We start from the raw sequence: 17,505 nt of genomic DNA, 5'->3' as shown, positions 1-17,505 counted from the left end.
CGTGCCGGGCCGGGCCGTGCCGCCCGTTTGGCCACCTCTGGTAGCCAGATTTCGCGAGCGAGCGCCGGGCTGTGGGATCTGGTCATTTTTCAAAAAAAACCTCTATTTTACCCATAATTTGTTATAGATCCCTAGACGTACATTCCTCAGCCATGTATTCTTACGCTCCGGCCCTCTTAAATATGAAATATCTTATGCTAAGAAGAGAAAATTCAGAAAACAGGAGTGCGCTCTGAAAAGCGTAAAGTGAGGGGTCTTTTTGCGAAACCGAACATCCCTCCAGGCTCCACCTCCCCCAAAACCTAGCTGCCACTCGACTGCTGTTCCCCTCTTGCTCTCTCCCTTGCCCTCACGGCGGCGGCGGCCGGCCATCGCTCGCTTTTCTCCGCCGTCGACGACCAGTCCCCTTCCTCCTCCATCGCCCCTCTCCTGCGGATCGGAAATGATTTCTCCTCGTCCCGATTTGACCTCTGGTTCAACCGATATGAAGCAAGCGGCGGCCGCGCCCGCGAAGAGCACCGGTTCGTGCGAGGATGCTGGCCAAGAGAGGTGATGATTTTCTTTTTCTCTTTTTGGTGCGTGTGTGTTGGTGGGATGGGCTTGGGACTGAGCTATTAGGTCTTGATGCTTTGTTGCAGATCAAGGAGGAGATAGCTGGCGGTCACTGCGGCGGAGTGAATCTGCCTGGAACTTGTTCGTTCTTGATGTCATTCTCAAGAGCACTGCATCTAGGCAGTGGATTTTGCTTGGATCCGCTTGTGCTTTGACTCCGGTCTGATGGTATTTGGTTAAAAAATGTCAGGTCTACTTTCTTCCCTTTCCCTTACCTCAAATGATTCTCTTATGGTTTGTGGCTGGAATGGAGCAATCGATTTGGTAAAAAATGTCACTCAGTGCAAGCTACAAGACTTGGCCTTGTGCTGCTGGAGCAGAGGTTGGCTGCCTACCACTGCTGTGTTGTGTGCTGCGACATTTAATCACCAAACAAGTACTAATAATCTACTGATTTATCTTATGTTAAATGACAGGAACTCCTATTATCTATCCTACTGTTTTTTGGGTTGCACAATTGGAACTGTCAAAGATGGGAGGATGTGTTGGTTGATGTTCTAATGCTATCTGATCATTTTCTTCTCCAATGAGAAAAAAAAATGAAGCTGGCATTGCAACTCCTGCAATATAAATCTGGGCAACCGTTCAGCCTTCATATATCATAATGTGTTCCCAGATTTCGAATGATATGTTACACATGAACTGATTAGGATGGCTAGGAGAAATTTGGTTCTTTCTCCAGATGACGCAGTAACGATGTAATGACCTGATAAGCATGTACTTATACAACAGCCAAGTAGAAAATTGCATTTCATTGTTCATAACAACTGATTTGGTAAACATTTTGTGGACCTAACTTATGTCTCATTTTTGCCTTGCTGCATCTAACCTGCTCCATAGAATCATTTCGCCGATGTCCTGACTTGTGCGCTCTGCTTACTTTGATGTCTCAGGAACATTATGCTGACAAAGTGACAATTAGTCTGGACTGTAGTCTTGGCCTGAAACATATTTCCCTGCAGGCTTAGAATGCATATTACAACCCATAACGTATATTTGCAACTGTTGATACTTTGATTTGGTTTACTTTTAGAACATAACCTGGAATTTTTTTCTGTTCCCAAATTTTGGTAAGTTAACATGTTTTTGGAGTATTTTCTTATTTTGAAATTTTGGTCCAACTAGCTCCTACCATTTCTAACTTTCATCTCTTATTAATTAACATTATGATTACGTTGGAAAAACATACCTGTTTAACAGGTAGTTGCCAGGTCAACAATGATGCCTTTGTTTTAAAGATTCTAGATTAGAACTGAAGCTACATCAAGTTACAAACTAGGCCTCTTGCAGTATATGGTCAAGAATAAGATCCACTTTCATGACATCAAATTCGTATTTCAACAATTCAATGAGGGAAGTATTTCATCGATGCGACCAATCAGACTTATTTCTATGCTTTTGACTTCAAATTCAACCTGCTACTCAAGATTCATTGGATTGACATGAGCATCAAAATTAGTGTAATTAGCAAAGCATTGCTGAGAATCAATTCATTTTATATATTTTGCACCAAAATTTGTATCCTGTTATTGCTTACTATTATAATGAAGCAGTTGTCCTAAGTGACATTGAGAATCAGTGTTATTTGTAATAACAACTAGATCATGTTCATGGTGCTTGCTGTTACAATAATGTGATGATCAATTTTTATTAACTACAGGTTTGATTTTAAGCCGCCGACATTGTGTCTATGCACAACTTGCTGTTACAGTGATGTGATAAGTAATTTCATTCACTACTGGAGAATTTTGTAATATTTTTTTATACATTTTTGTTTTGATACACGATTCGTCTAAATGAATTGATACATTTGGGTTTTAATATCGATAGGGCGCATCTTGTGCGCCAAAATGTCTAGTAAACCAAATTCCAAATGAAGAATACCTCATGTACAAGGGCCCATTCGTTCCAGCGTTTTGCTTTTGATTTTCAACGGCACACAAAACAAGACAAGTTATTAGCGCATAATTAATAAAAAATAATTATTTTAAACTTGAAAAATGGAGTTATCTGATTTGTTTTAAGACACGACTACAAAATAGGTTTTTGCATACGGGCGACAAGCACAAAAAGGTCTGCGAAAATCGCCGTCTTTGCATGCGGCCATCACAACCGCATGCAAAAGAGAAAAAATCACGAAAAAAAATTCCAAAAAGAAAAAAAGAAAAAAAAACTAGCGCTGCTGCCGCCGCCACTACTCCTGTCATCGACATCGCCGTCGCCAGCTGCTGGTACAACCGCACCACCCAGATCCACCGCTGCCACGGCTGCCGCGGCAGATCCACCGCCCACCGTTGTCGTCGCCCTTTAGTCGCCGCCTCCGTCGGTGGATCCGGGTGGGGGAGGGCCGCCGCCGTCGCCCACGTCCACCCCCACCTTGGCCCTCGCCCACCGCCGCCGCTGGAGTCCGCGTTGCCGGAGGTCGTCATTGTCGCCAAGGTCGTTGTTGTCAGCGAGGTCGTCATCGTCACCGGGGAGGCGCCACCGCCGGATCCGCGTGGGGGGAGAGCGGTTGTCCCCAGATCCACACGGGGGAGGGCTGTTGTCCCCAGATCCGCGCGGATCCGGCGCTGGGCGCCTCCTCCGCCGGCCTTCTCGCGGGGGATCTGGCGCCGGCGACGACGGAGGGAGGTGGGGGCGGCCGATCCACGCACGTCGCCCATCGCTCTAGGTCGAGCTCCCCTCTGCCATCGAGCCCACTACCGCTCCCGCCCGCTGTCGCCCACCACGCCGCCGCTGCCGCCCGCCGCGCCATGCCTAGAGATGGCAATGGGGACCCGATCACTGATTCCCCGCGGTGAATTCACACATTAAGGGATGGCATGGCTGATATCTACCATCCATGGGGAATCTAAAGGTCTAAAACCCATCACCATCGGGGATGGCGGAGGTGGGGACGGTGCACCACTCCCTGTCCCCGTCCACCGCAGTGACCCGATTTCACAGTAGCTAGGGACATGTTTTAGACTTTATAGTCATTTTGGCGCAACAAATTGAAGCCCAATAACCACATGTATATATATATATATATATACTAGAAAAAATGTCCGTGCGTTGTAACGGGTAAAGACGTTTTTTTACTGATATATTAAGAGCTGAGTAATAAATTGAAATATTGGGATCGCTATATACATTATAATTGAAAAAGTTAATGAAAATTTTTCCTGGGTTTAGGGTCAATAGCCTTCCTTCCATTTTAGCCTTAGGCCAGTCTCCCGAAGATAGATCCGTGGCAGTACGGTTGCTAGTCCCGTGGCCGTACGGTTGCCGGAGCAAATCTCCCCATCAAATCTGGTCGAATCTTTCTCGATCACCTAAAATTGGTTGAGGGTTTTTAATCCACTCGATCTTCTCTTCCCGCTTTTTCCAAAATCAGAGTGTAAAACTCTTTGTTTCCCCATCAAATCCGGAAATCCGGCCAAATCTTTTTCGATCACCCAAAATTGGTTGAGGTTTTTTGATCCACGATCTCCTCTTTTCATTTTTTTTTCTAAAATCATAGTGTAAAACTTGGGATAAAAATGATCGAGGAAGATTGCCGTCATCATCAGCAATTGTTAAAGGAGATTAAATCCGACAAATTAAAACCGAATCGGAAGGGAAAATAATGGAAAAAATGATGAGGGAGGAATCGCAATTGTTAAAGGAGATTAAATCCGACAAATTAAAACCGAATCGAAAGGGAAAATAATGGAGAAAATGATGAGGGAGGAATGAGGAATCGATTTTTGCAATCAAATTGGAGGAGAAAACGCACAATCGATATGGTGGCGGCACGGCGCCCAGGTTCAACTCGGGAGGCGTGCGGCGAATGATCGGATTAAAAAAACAGATGAGAAAAAACAGAATCGCACGGGAGAAAAAACCGGTGACAAAAAAATTGACAAAAGAAAAAAAATAAAAGCGCCCGGGAGGCGCGATCGGATTAAAAAAAGGGACAAAAAAACCAAGAGCGTAAGTGCGTGCGAAAAAAACTCTTTCGCATGCAAAAAAAAAAAGTCGGAAAAAATACCCGTGGCGAGACTTTTTACGGAAGTCGGACTCTAGATTTTTTTTTCTATTTTTACTGACGAGTGACGACAGAAGGTTTTTTTTAATCGCTTTTGAGTCGGACACATTTTTTTCTTTTTTTACCTCTTTGAGTCGGACTGTTTTTTCTTTTTAATAGACAACGTAAATTTTAGTAGAGAACAACAAAATTAAAAAAATCGACTCAAACACGGATGACGTACCAAAGTACAGACAAAAACATCTTCAATTTTTATAATAGTAGAGATTCCAACCCTAGTCAACCATCTCCCTCTCCCCTCCAAAGCTCCACGACGCCTACATAGCCGTCGCTGCCGCTCAAGATGCGCGCGCGCCACCGCCACTCCAGAAGCGCACGCCGCCGCATCCTCTCGCACGTGCGAGGTCCCGACGAGCACGCCGCCTCCAGCCATCCTCGTGCCGTCGACTGCATCCAGTCCTCGTCGCGCCGCCGGCCGCCTCCAGCCCTCGTCGCGGCGCCATCGCCTCCAGCCTCGTCGTGCCGCCCGCCGCCTCTAGTCGTCATCGCTTCGCCGGCCACCTCCAACCATCCGCCGTCCACCGTCTGTCGTCCCTTCTCTGATTCTCTCTACGGGGGTAACCACGGGGATTAATTCACCGCGTGGTGACGGGGGTGGGTGAAATGTAGCCCCGTGGTGATTCGCGGGGACGGGGACGGTGAAATTTTAACACCACGGGGATGGGGACGCGGATGTGACCCTCGATGGTGAATTCCCCGTTGCCATCTCTAGCCATGCCGTTCTAGGTGAGTGAGTGAGAGAGAGAGAAAGAGAAAGCAAGTGTGTGAGAGGGGATAATATTATTAGGGGTATTTGCAAATTTGCCACCGGTTTTTTCAATTTTACAAAGATGCCACTCGAATGACAGTTATAGTGGCATTTTTGCAATTTTCTAGTAGCAGTCTTGCAATAACAATTTAAAGCAGTGGTAAATTTTATAATTGCCCCATATTAATAAGTGAGAGAGAGAGAGGACTGAGAGGAGATGAGGAGAAGATAAGGTTGGGGTGAAATTTTGAACGGGTGGAGAGGGAAGGGGGAGGCCAATCAAACTTCAAGGCCGATCCTTAAAAGATCCGTATGTAAAAATCGATTTTCGCATGCAGCTCTCTTAAGAGGTCCGAGCATTCTTACATGCGGACCACTTAAGCTTCACATGCAAAAATCGATTTTTTTCATACAACTCTTTAAACTTCAAATCGATATTTATGGCACTAAATCTACTCGTATGGTCATGTACAGCAACGAACATGTGCAGGCATTTGGGTCCAGGCATACATATAAGTATCACACAATTACATGGCACATTATATTAAACTACATGCTCCCATTGATTTTGACGAGCCACAAATTGTTTGGTGTTCATCTCTCCTACTTTTCAAAAAAAAACACCTTTTTTTAATGATTTTATAGGTATATACACATTTAGAAAGAAATGACATAAATATACCATTGTTTACCACCGGAGGGCAACGGTGCAATACGGCAAGTCCTCGGGACCTCACAAACTCGCGCAATTAATTAATTAATTAGCGTCATTAGCAATTGATTAATTATTATTTCTTTAATTTAATTAATTGATGATTCGTCCCTTGTGTACAGTATGTATGCTGCTCCTTTATATACGTCGTTTGCCCTGTTTGTTTGTCATTTGTGGAGATTGACTAGGAGACAAATTTGCTTTTTATGGATCTTCCGTCTCAAGGAAAAACAGATTAGAAGTTCATATAGCCTGAATGCAAACGGTGATCATGCTTTGGAGCACCAAATTAATTAATACTAGGGCCAGAATAAAAAAAATGCAATCTACATAAAATGGTCTTTGATTAAGGATTAATTTGGTACTAATCAAGCAGGTCAGAGAATATGTATTTGTCCTCAAAACATAGTGAATTTTATAACAAAGTCATTCATACTCTGCGGTAGAAAGGGTAAAGAGCAACTGCACATCCTAGACAACAAACAGTTATCCAATCCAAACGAAGACGCTTCAACAACGAAACACCCATCCCTCCTGGCAGTGAAGGCGGTGGAGGAGAATCATCAATAGAAGCTGCCTCGATGCGCCGCAGGAACGATAGCGTCCGGCTTCTGTTTTCAGGAGCTGCAATTATGAAGTCAATGAACTCCATAATCTCTGCTCTAGTGTATCTCTCATCTCTTGGTACAATTCCCTGTATTAAATCAAAGAAAATAAATCATATTAGCCAATAACCAAATTAAATCTTCAGTTAACTATCAGTTTATTGCCCACTGACCTCAGAGGAATGAAGATGAGATGCAATTGATTTAGCAAATTCAATGTCGGACATATTATTCTTACGATATTGTCCAAACAAATGATCTAGCAGCAGTGAATAACGCTCTGACATATACCCCAAATAATTTAAAAAACTCATAGCTCTTAGGAACTCTCTGTCAATCTGAAATAATGAGACATCAATTAATATATATAATAGTTGTGTGATTGAGGAGCTCGTGTATAGAAATAGTTATGTGATTGAAACAAACTAACATATACCAAACAAATATTATTAGATGAAACCCAAAACACATTAGATCAAAAGACAACCTATTGCTTATAATTTCTTCGTTTTAATTTGCAGCTATACATTATATTCACACATACCTATGAACAATTTGTATGGTGAGCATATTTCACACTTGCAACGTAATTTAGACAATGAGCGCTTCAGCTAGTTTCTTTGCCGTACTGGTATACATCTAATGGCTAATTAATTAGAGTCGTTAGTCGCTAATTAGAGGAAAGGGATGGAGCTGGCTTGCGCACCAAGCCCCACCCACCTGTGGATCCGCCACTGAAATATTTAGATATTTAGATATTTGCTAGACCTCAAGTCACACCAATCAAAATGAAACTATCGTAGAAAAGAGAATTACCTCTCGTGGCGAGATTTTGAATCCATATTCTTTTATCTGCTTAGACATTGCCTTGCTTAGTGGAAGATAAGGCTCATGAGTTAAACTTTGCTCTTGAGGTAACAACTTATGTAGGACATAGTTCAGTCCCCATGTCAATTCACCGACAACAGTTGGATTACAGTAACAATAGATATTCTGAAAAATTATAAGAATATGATATATTAGGTAAACAATGATTATTCCACAAAAAACAAAAGAATCCTACTCCCTCCATCCCAAAACATCATCACATCCACCCATAAGTATCTGATTATAAAGTTGATGCTTACTAACTCCTAAAGCTAAACATGTATGCCACATCATCACCCATTAGCAATCATTATTTAAAGTATTTAAATCATATGTAAGTATGCCACATTATGACCTACTAGCAATTATTATAAATATCATGCAAACATGACATATCATTTACAATTTTATTGTATTTTCAGAACTCAATATGAAGCAATGTCAATTCATTATCTACCATTTTTATAATATATAATATGCATTCATCCACATATCCCATATCCCGCAGCAAAGCACAAGGGTATCAACTAGTTATAGAAATGGGACTAGCTATATAGCACTCGACAATTTTTTCCAATCAAATCACCCGGATTTTTGTAACCACCAAACATGCAACAAGCAGCGTACTGTTCAGACTAAAATAGATGAATTATATATCTACAAACTACTTGACGCTACCAAGCAACGTCCAGGTTCAGATTAACAGGCACCCTACGTGGACAGCCAAAAACTCGAAACCATGACACTACTAAAAGAACGCTGAACTAGTAACTTATCAACATATCTATAGAAGTTACATTGTAATTATATCGAATCGAATCCTACTGCCCCGATGTTGGTGGGTAAGCTACCTTTAATTTTTTGGAGCATTATTAGCACGAATCTCAACACCAGTTGGAGGTGGAAAAATCAAGTGATTTCAAAGGAGAATTTTGTCGACAAAGATTTAGCAAAATCGATAGAAATAAACTCACAAGTTTCTTCTCGATAACATCTTTAAGCTCTACATCTTGAACAATTAAGTAGTTGTGAGTGCAAAAGCTTAGGATAAATTCTTTCAGTTCGTCACCAGGACCAACAATAATATCCCTAGCAACAGATTTGTTATGGATCTGAATAGAACCCAGGGTAACAATAACCTGCAAATAGGATGGCAAGAAACACATCAAAATATGGCCTAAAAACTAAGAGATCGAGAACAGAAATAAACACATTAGCATTGAAAAAAGTAAAATGTACATTTGTAATGTCATCCTGATAAGCAAATCGTGCCCATATGTCCTGCAAAAAAAAAAATTGATTATGAGAAATAAGGTTACATCAAATTAGGGTGGTGGAGGACAAGTTAAGGTTACATCAAATTAGGGTGGTGGAGGACAAGTTTAGTACCTTAGGGCGTGCAATCAGTTCCTGTGAAACTTCAAACATCGCGAAACCAGAAGGAATTTCAAACAGCATCAGCTTAAATCCAGAAGTCTGCATAATATTTGCATGTTGCCTGCAAGTGCAAAACCAAAGTTACAGCATTTATTTTTTTTGTTTGTGATTTTGTATACCCCACATTTATCTCTAAGTGATTCAAGTCATCTCAGAAAAAGGAAAAAGATTTTTTTACTTACCCTTTTCCAACAAGAGGTGGCACACTAACATCAGAAACTACAGGACACGTATGGTCTAAAGATATCCTCTCTGCCTCTACAGTCTGTCAAAGAAGGTTGTAATTTAGTACATAAGTACATAACATTTGTAACAAAACAAACAAAAGGGAGAAAACCAACCTCAGTTTTATATTTGCCTTGGACAAAGATTAACGGAGTGGGACTCCTATTGGTAGAGTGCACTTGAAAAATTGCAGAGACAAAAAAGTTAATCTTCATATCACTAAACAACAACCATTTATTGCTCTAAACAGTTAAGTTAATGAACATAGCAATTAAATAAGAAGCTGAGTGCTAAACTTGGTGGTTTACACGGTAGGAAATATTCAACGATTTCAAACTTCACTTACCTTTTTCATAAATAGTCACTGGGAGATCCTTCAGGGAAAGGTTCATTGCAGGATTGAATAGAAGATAAAAGGTTGTTCCACTAGCATCCATCAACTGGATAAAAATAGTACAAGGGAAGAAATGTCATGCAAGGAGTAAAATCAAAATGTATAGCACAGATCACACAGACATACATTTGATAAATATTTCCAATACATTCTCAAGCTAAAACCAAATTTCAACCATTCCATCCATCCACACAAACAAGCTAGAGCTTTACATAAAGTTTAAGAACAGTGCACATCCCAGCATAGCATATCTAATTGTCTATTATTGCTGGCTGTTACACCAGCCATAATCATTCCGTGTACAAGTTTAAAACCAAATATTACTCAGATTCTATAAGAGCTCAAGCAAATGCTAAAACTATATCCCAATGTCCTGTAACCTCATCAACATTTTTGAGTTTTCATTCGTACAGCAGTCAGTGAACATTTTATCCCCAATGTTAAACTTTGAATGCAACCTTAGGGGAAAAAAATTGTTTGCATTTCTTCATAATATGACCAACGTCTCACATACCAACAGCAACATTTCTTCATAATATGACCAAACACTAAGCCAAATGACAGTCTGACAGATTAAGCAGTTGAACAAATATAGTTGAATTAAATGAATGGCTGTAAATACTCACAGCCTGGTTGGTTTCCATATCGGTGTTCGTCACATGAGTGTCAATGGAGTACCACCCAAGAATGGCCAAGCCAGGGAACGCCTTCTTGTCTGCATAACCAAACAATGTACATCACAACACAAACAATTAAGCACCGGCAAAGTCCTAGCTAGGGTTTAACAACTTACAGGTCTCGAGCTTCTTCTTCAACAAGTCGCGGTCGAGGGTTCCGGGGTCGGTGTCGAGCAAGATGTCGGAGGTGTCGACGACCTCCACCGTCCGACCGCGCTGCACCCCGATCACGCACCCATACATCCTCGGTGGTCGAGCAACCGCACAGGGAAGAAGAGCATCCTCCGGCGCCGTCCCGGAGCTGTACCAGCCTCGCGTTGCCTGGTACCGGTAATCGTGCAGACGGTACTCGCGGATGCGGTCGAATAATTTCAAGACGGCGAGGGAGTGGAACCTGAAGGTCAGCACGTCACCGGCGCCGAGGTCGTCCTCATGCGGCCGCTTCACCGGAGGGAAAGCTGCGGATGGATACGCGGTGAGGAATCCCTGAGGCGGGGGCGGCGGGCGCAGCGGCATCGCCGGATCGGGGGCGGCGGCGATGGGGAATTTGGGGTACCCTTGAGTTTTAGGGCTAGTTTTGGTTTGGCTTGACACTTCAAATAGTACGTTGTGGATGTTACCAAAGCTAATACAACTCCAATACATAGTTGAACCGGTGGTGGGTTCGGTTCCCCGAGTTACTCGGACTCGGGCCGGACGTTCCCGGTCCACCATTCTATGTATTATTTATTAACTGTTCATTATATTTCACAACAACCAGATTAGCATGCTGGTGGGTGAGTTGCCATTACATCCAGCCGACTAGGGATCGATCTCTCACACTGCATTTTATTAAACCCAAACCCCCCCCCCCCCCACTTTGCTTTTTTTTTAAAAAAAAAAACATACCCGCTTTTTATTTTATTGCTAGTAACTAAAAAAACATACCCGTCTCCCCCCTCCGCATTTTAATCTTATTATTATTTCACTATGAGAATTCGCTTGAATGTATATTTTTTTACAAAATCATGTCAAGTTAGCATGCAAAAAAAACAACGAGTGAAGGCTATTTTAATCTTATTATTAGTTCACTATGAGAATTCACTTGAATATATATTTTTCTAGAAAATCATGTCAAGTTATCATGCAAGTCTTTTTTACAGAGATTTCTTATACGACTCATCTGTATTTCCAAAATTCTTTATGTATTTTGCAAGTTATAACGTGTTCTAGGCATATAGTCCGCTATGTGTACATGGCTTTGGAGATTTAGGTCCATAACTTGCTCCATCCTGCTAGTGATGTTTAAAATGATTATTTTAGTTGACTAATCTAATCTTAGTTCATAATTTTAGAGTTTATATTATTTTACGACACATTTTATAATTAGGGATGTTCTATGTTAGTTACTTAACATACCAACCTAGAAATTGTTATATGAGTTAAGTATGCTAAGTTTTTGGGAACTAAGGCTGGAAATATGACCTCTCTGGTCTAACAAGTTCTGTTTTGGTTTATTCATAGCTAGAGTACATTTTAAATACCTCTACACATTTTTTTTGCTTAACCATTACTAGGTGATTAACTTCTAGGTTATCTATTTAAATATTAGAGCTATAACCTGTACAAAAGGTGCTATATTTTATTTTACTATGTTGAAGCTTACTATTTGCTGGTTCTATAGAAATTTGGTTCACTCCATTTGGACTAAAGATGAATTTTCTACACATTTTACAAATTAACGTATGCTCTAATGTTGTTTATTCCTTATATAAATATTTAGAAGCTTTTATTATACAGCAAGTATATATTTTTATTTTATAACTTGTAAATAAATATTTTGGTGATTCTACAGAACTTGAGTTTACTCAAAAAGGATCTAAGATGAATTTTATATAAACTTCTAAAGTTCAGCTTATCTAAAACTAGTCATTTTAGAGGTAATAGTTTTAGAGGCATTTGATATAAAGTGTGTATATGTTTTATTTTACTTTGTTTTTAGAGAATATGTTGGTGTATCTGTAGAAACTAAGTTTGCTTCAATTTGAGTTGAAATTAATTTTCTATGCATTTTATAAGTTTGTGCATGCTTTATGTCTGATTTAACTTAGATAAATTTTAGAGGTGAAATTTGTACCGTGAGTGCAAGTTTTTATTTCATAGCTTTAAAGTTCATATTCTGGTGAGTTCACTGAAATTTGAATCATCTCAAAATAATCTATATTTGATTTTATATGGATTTTACAAGTTCTAGGTATCTCTCTTGTATATTCTCAGATTTTATCTCCAGGCGGTCCACTGTCAGTCTCTTACCATCTTTCAAAGAAGTCCCTAGACTTTAGGCCTGTTCACTTTGATGCCATTTTTAACCTTACCAAATTTTGGTAAAGTTGTCAAAAAAATGGCTACATTTAGTTTGCTGCCAAATTTTAGTAACTATATAAGAAATTCTGTCAAAATTTTGACAAGTTACCAAAATTTTAGCTGCACAGTTGCCAAAATGCTAAAATTTAGTAAGGTTTTTTTTTGGCAACAAAGTGAACAGGCCCTTCATGTGAAGTTCACTTAGGTCCATGGATCCACATGTCATTGGTTTGTATGTTTTCATATTTAACCCTATGATTGTTCAAATTTTCAAAACAAAGTCCCTGCCTTCCTCTCCAGTCGGGCAGAGACAGGGCAGGCCATGGCCGAGCTCGATCTCAAGCTTGCCAGCGACAAACGGTGGCTCGTTTGAGGGTGCGACCAAAAGACAAAATGAAGGTCATATTATTGCGATTCCATCCCTCTACTTTTCTCGGTTAGTGGACATCGGAGTAACGCCGGCGGCGAGTCCGGGCGGAAAACGTTTTCGGGTGGTGGTGCATGTCGTGCTATAGACTTGATCTACCCAAAGAAATGCATGCATGTATGTTTTATAGGCTGCAGGATGCTCACCGAGATTCTAGAAAAGGTTGGCGAAGCTTGGTCATCCGTAATAGCTCGCGAACAGGTCCGGCGGCGGCAAACTCCTTCGGGTTGACGGCGACAGCTCAAAAGACTCCAAGATCTAGCGTGCATGTGTGTCCATGAGGTTAGTGAGGTCCCAGGGATAGTGTATACGCGAAGAATCGGACAATGGCTCACCGGAGGAGGCGGAATCGACAATGGCGACGGCGACCGGAGGTGAAGAAGACGGTGGCCGATCTCCGTACTTGCTGCGCCATTGCCTGGGATTATTGAGGGGTTTTGAAGAGGACTTCAAGGAGAAGACGTTGGCGTGATGGCTCGGCTCGGCTTGGTCTACAGCGGTCGGAACGACGACGATGTCGGCTGCGGCGGTGCGCAGAGCTCCGGGGGCCACGGCGGCGTTTCCGTCGCTGCAATGGATGAAATGAGATGGTGTCAAAGGGTAAAGTGGTAGGCATGAAGTGAGGAATATGGAACGAGAAAGAGTTGGTGATGACGATGGCTCGACGATGAATGCGAGCTCCTCCTTCTTGGCGGTCGACGACGAGCAAGAGGTGGAGAGGGAGAGCTGAAGCTCTCTCCCTGGCTTCCTCGGTGTGGAAATGAAGTGGAGACGAGGGCGACGCGTCTGGGAGAGGTTGAAGGCGAGCTTGGCGACGCCACATCGAGTCCACGCGTCGAGCAGATCGTTCTCTCGGTTTCCCTCTCTCTCCCGGCTGTTATCTCGTCTGCTGGTCGGGTAGAGCGGTGGAGGAGGAAGTGGACAGTGTGTGGGCAAGCCAGGGATACTGCCAGGTGGGCCCAGGGCGAAGGGAACAAGGTTGGAGTGAGAGAGGTGGGTAGAAAGGTTGGTGAACTTGGTTTTGGACGAATTTTCAGGATTATTTATCTTCTCCATCTTTGTTAATTCATAGATTAATTTGTGGTGCATATCAATTCATGTGGATTTTACTGGAGGTAGGTGTATGTACCTAGTTTCCATTTTCTTTGGTTGCACTTAAAAATTATGGATAGATTACTTACAGAAATTATGAGAAGATGAGCTCTTTGAAAAATAGTTTGAATTTTTAGGAGAACTAAACAGAGAAGATAAATTATAGAAAATTTATATTTACTCATCATAAATGTCCTAGTATTTGAATAAACTATTTCCTCTATATACTTCTATGCAGTTTAATGCATATTTTAGTTAGCTATTGTTTTAGCCTATTAAGAACTATAGTTAATCTAGTTTTTGACTGGTTTGTCTGATTTATTTGAGGTATCAAATGTAGTTATTAAATTATACCAAAATTACAGTGAGTTGAATGTAGTGAGAATAGCCTACAAGAATTTTCCCGTGATTTTATCTTGCACAAATTATTTTAGATAATTAGTAAGACTTATCTCTTATATGTGTTTCCCTTTCCTAAATGCATGTAAATATTTATAAAAATTATATTTGGACTCTTCTTAACCTGAAATGATGTTGATATGTTACTTACACATGTCACAAGCTTCTTACCTATTTATGTATAAGTTTACTTTAGTATTAAATTAAGAGGATACTTATAAAAATGATTAAGATAGAATATACCCTATATGAGTTAATTTATTAGTTTACTTCCATGATCATGACTTGTCTTCAGATGGATGACCAAATTAGTTTTGCGGGGCTTGACATTGGCCTTGTTGGTATATTTTAAGGTGTATTATGGTTTCTATGTATTATTTTCCAATAATTAGCACTAGGCCCTAATGGTTTAGTTGTTTGTCTAGATTTTAGTTATTATTCATGGGACCTATTATGAAATGTGAATTGAAAATCCAAATGCATAAGAAGGACTCAAGTCAAAATACGTTTTATGCAAGTTTGCATGCTTTCACTTGTGTTTGCATCTATGATATAGGTTAGACATGTAAAAGGTTTTAATATGTCCTCAAATTTTGGTTAGGTTCAAGTTAGATTGACCACGCCTAGGTTAAAATTGATTTTATTTTTGGCTCTCAAAAATGGAAAATTTAGCTTCCAGCTATTTTGTCAGGAAATTTTTAAGGTCTAGAATTTGGGTATGTTACAATATATTGTTTCTTTCATCTCTGTAACTACTATCATTATTTTTGAAATTATGTGATATTTCCTTTCCTTCTCACAGCCGCGTACACAATATTGACTATTTTCAATAAATACATATTTCTCATGTTTATTTACTATATATATATATATGTGTGTGTGTGTGTATATATATGTATATATATATATGTATATATATATATGTATATATATACATATGTATATATATATATATATGTACATATATATGTATATATATATATATGTATATATATATATATGTATATATATATATATATATGTATATATGTGTATATATGTATATATGTGTATATATGTACATATGTGTATATATGTACATATATGTATATATGTGTATATATGTACATATATGTATATATATGTATATATGTATATATTGCACATATAACTAAAAAAATCATGAAATAAACGTTTACTCTCCATAGCAATGGCTTAATCACACATGAAATATCAACCATCTTCGCATGAAATATAACCACAATTAGTGGATCGGTATCGCGCTCTCGTTGAGCGATACTGCACGCGCTCTCGCGATTTGAAAGAACAAGACCGAAGCGGTCGCTCTTGCGGGCCCCACAACGCGTGATATCGCGCTTGCAGCTATTTTGTTTGGCTCTCAAAAATGATTTTTTTTGGCTCTCAAAAATGGAAAATTTAGCTTCCAGCTATTTTGTCAGGAAATTTTTAAGGTCTAGAATTTGGGTATGTTACAATATATTGTTTCTTTCATCTCTGTAACTACTATCATTATTTTTGAAATTATGTGATATTTCCTTTCCTTCTCATAGCCGCGTACACAATATTGACTATTTTCAATAAATACATATTTCTCATGTTTATTTACTATATATATATATGTGTATATATATATGTATATGTATATATGTGTATATATATATATATATGTATATATATATATGTATGTATGTATATATATGTATGTATATATATATATATGTATGTATGTATATATATGTATATATGTATGTATATATATGTATATATACATATATATATATGTATGTATGTATATATGTGTATATATATATATATATATGTATGTATGTATGTATATATATATATATATACATATATATATATATATTCATTAATTCTTAGAAGTACCTAATCTTGAGTCTGAAGAAAGAATTAATGAATATGAGCTTAGTGAGAATATAGACAACTATTATATATCAAATTCCAATATAGAGTGCATAGGACTACAAGCATTTGCACCAAATTGGTATAGGGATATTAAGTCTAAAAGGGATATAGAAAAAATTATTCAAAGATTAGAAGATATCCAAATTATAGGAGAAATTCCTATGAAATATTGGGAAAAAAATGCTATTGAGTGCAAAATTAATATAATAAACCCAGAGTATATTATTAAGACTAGCCCAATAGAAGCAACTCCGAAAGACATAAAAGAATTTAAGATGCATATAGAAGAACTGTTGAAACTAGGAGCCATAAGAGAAAGCAGAAGTCCACATAGGTCTGCAGCGTTCATAGTAAGAAATCATGCAGAAGAAGTTAGAGGTAAATCTAGGATGGTCATAAATTATAAAAGACTAAATGATAATACTATAGAAGATGCCTATAATATCCCAAATAAGCAAGAATGGATTAATAGAATACAAGGTAGTAAATATTTCTCAAAATTTGACTTGAAAGCTGGATTCTGGCAAGTAAAGATGGCAGAAGAATCTATAGAATGGACTGCATTTACATGTCCTCAAGGACATTATGAATGGCTTGTTATGCCATTAGGATTAAAAAATGCACCAGCAATTTTCCAAAGGAAAATGCAGAATATATTTAACGAAAACCAAGAATTCATATTAGTCTACATAGATGACCTGTTAGTCTTCTCAAGGACTTACAAAGAACATATTGCTCATCTTGAAATATTCTTTAGAAAGGTGGAACAAAATGGGTTAATATTATCCAAAAAGAAAATGGAAATATGCAAAGAAAAAATTAACTTCCTTGGACATGAAATAGGAGAGGGCAAAATTCATTTGCAAGAACATATTGCTAAGAAAATTTTACAATTTCCTGATGCTATGAATGATAAAAAGAAATTACAGCAATTCTTAGGACTTGTAAATTATGCCAGAAATTACATCAATA

General features: G+C 39.1%; 1 protein-coding gene and 1 long non-coding RNA gene across 4 annotated transcripts; one reads left to right on the top strand and one right to left on the bottom strand.

Annotated features, from left to right (window-relative positions):
* The first annotated feature begins 308 nt into the window (after positions 1 to 308).
* LOC4352825 (uncharacterized) lies at positions 309 to 1,408 on the top strand. Its single transcript, XR_001541846.3, has 3 exons — positions 309 to 549; positions 639 to 934; positions 1,029 to 1,408. It is a non-coding gene; the product is annotated as an uncharacterized lncRNA (long non-coding RNA).
* A 5,060-nt stretch (positions 1,409 to 6,468) lies between these two features.
* LOC4352824 (uncharacterized) lies at positions 6,469 to 13,883 on the bottom strand. Of its 3 annotated transcripts, XM_015765101.2 has the most exons (13): positions 13,452 to 13,883; positions 13,263 to 13,374; positions 10,463 to 10,804; positions 10,296 to 10,384; positions 9,622 to 9,715; positions 9,392 to 9,453; positions 9,233 to 9,315; positions 9,003 to 9,111; positions 8,853 to 8,894; positions 8,588 to 8,752; positions 7,563 to 7,739; positions 6,920 to 7,084; positions 6,469 to 6,835 (listed from the first exon to the last, which is right to left on the bottom strand). In XM_015765101.2, the coding sequence occupies exons 3-13, from the start codon at positions 10,587 to 10,589 to the stop codon at positions 6,572 to 6,574; spliced, it is 1,377 nt and encodes a 458-aa protein (XP_015620587.1). In that variant the 5' UTR covers positions 10,590 to 10,804; positions 13,263 to 13,374; positions 13,452 to 13,883; the 3' UTR covers positions 6,469 to 6,571. The 3 variants fall into 3 exon arrangements, with proteins under 3 accessions (XP_015620587.1, XP_015620585.3, XP_015620586.3); XM_015765099.3 differs by lacking the exons at positions 13,263 to 13,374; positions 13,452 to 13,883 and having other exon boundaries at positions 10,463 to 10,961; XM_015765100.3 differs by lacking the exons at positions 6,920 to 7,084; positions 13,263 to 13,374; positions 13,452 to 13,883 and having other exon boundaries at positions 10,463 to 10,961.
* Between the last annotated feature and the right edge of the window lie 3,622 nt (positions 13,884 to 17,505).

Source organism: Oryza sativa, chromosome 12 (genome assembly GCF_034140825.1).
Source record: "Oryza sativa Japonica Group chromosome 12, ASM3414082v1".
Classification (NCBI taxonomy): domain Eukaryota; kingdom Viridiplantae; phylum Streptophyta; class Magnoliopsida; order Poales; family Poaceae; genus Oryza; species Oryza sativa.
This window is presented reverse-complemented; position numbering and strand designations above follow the sequence as displayed.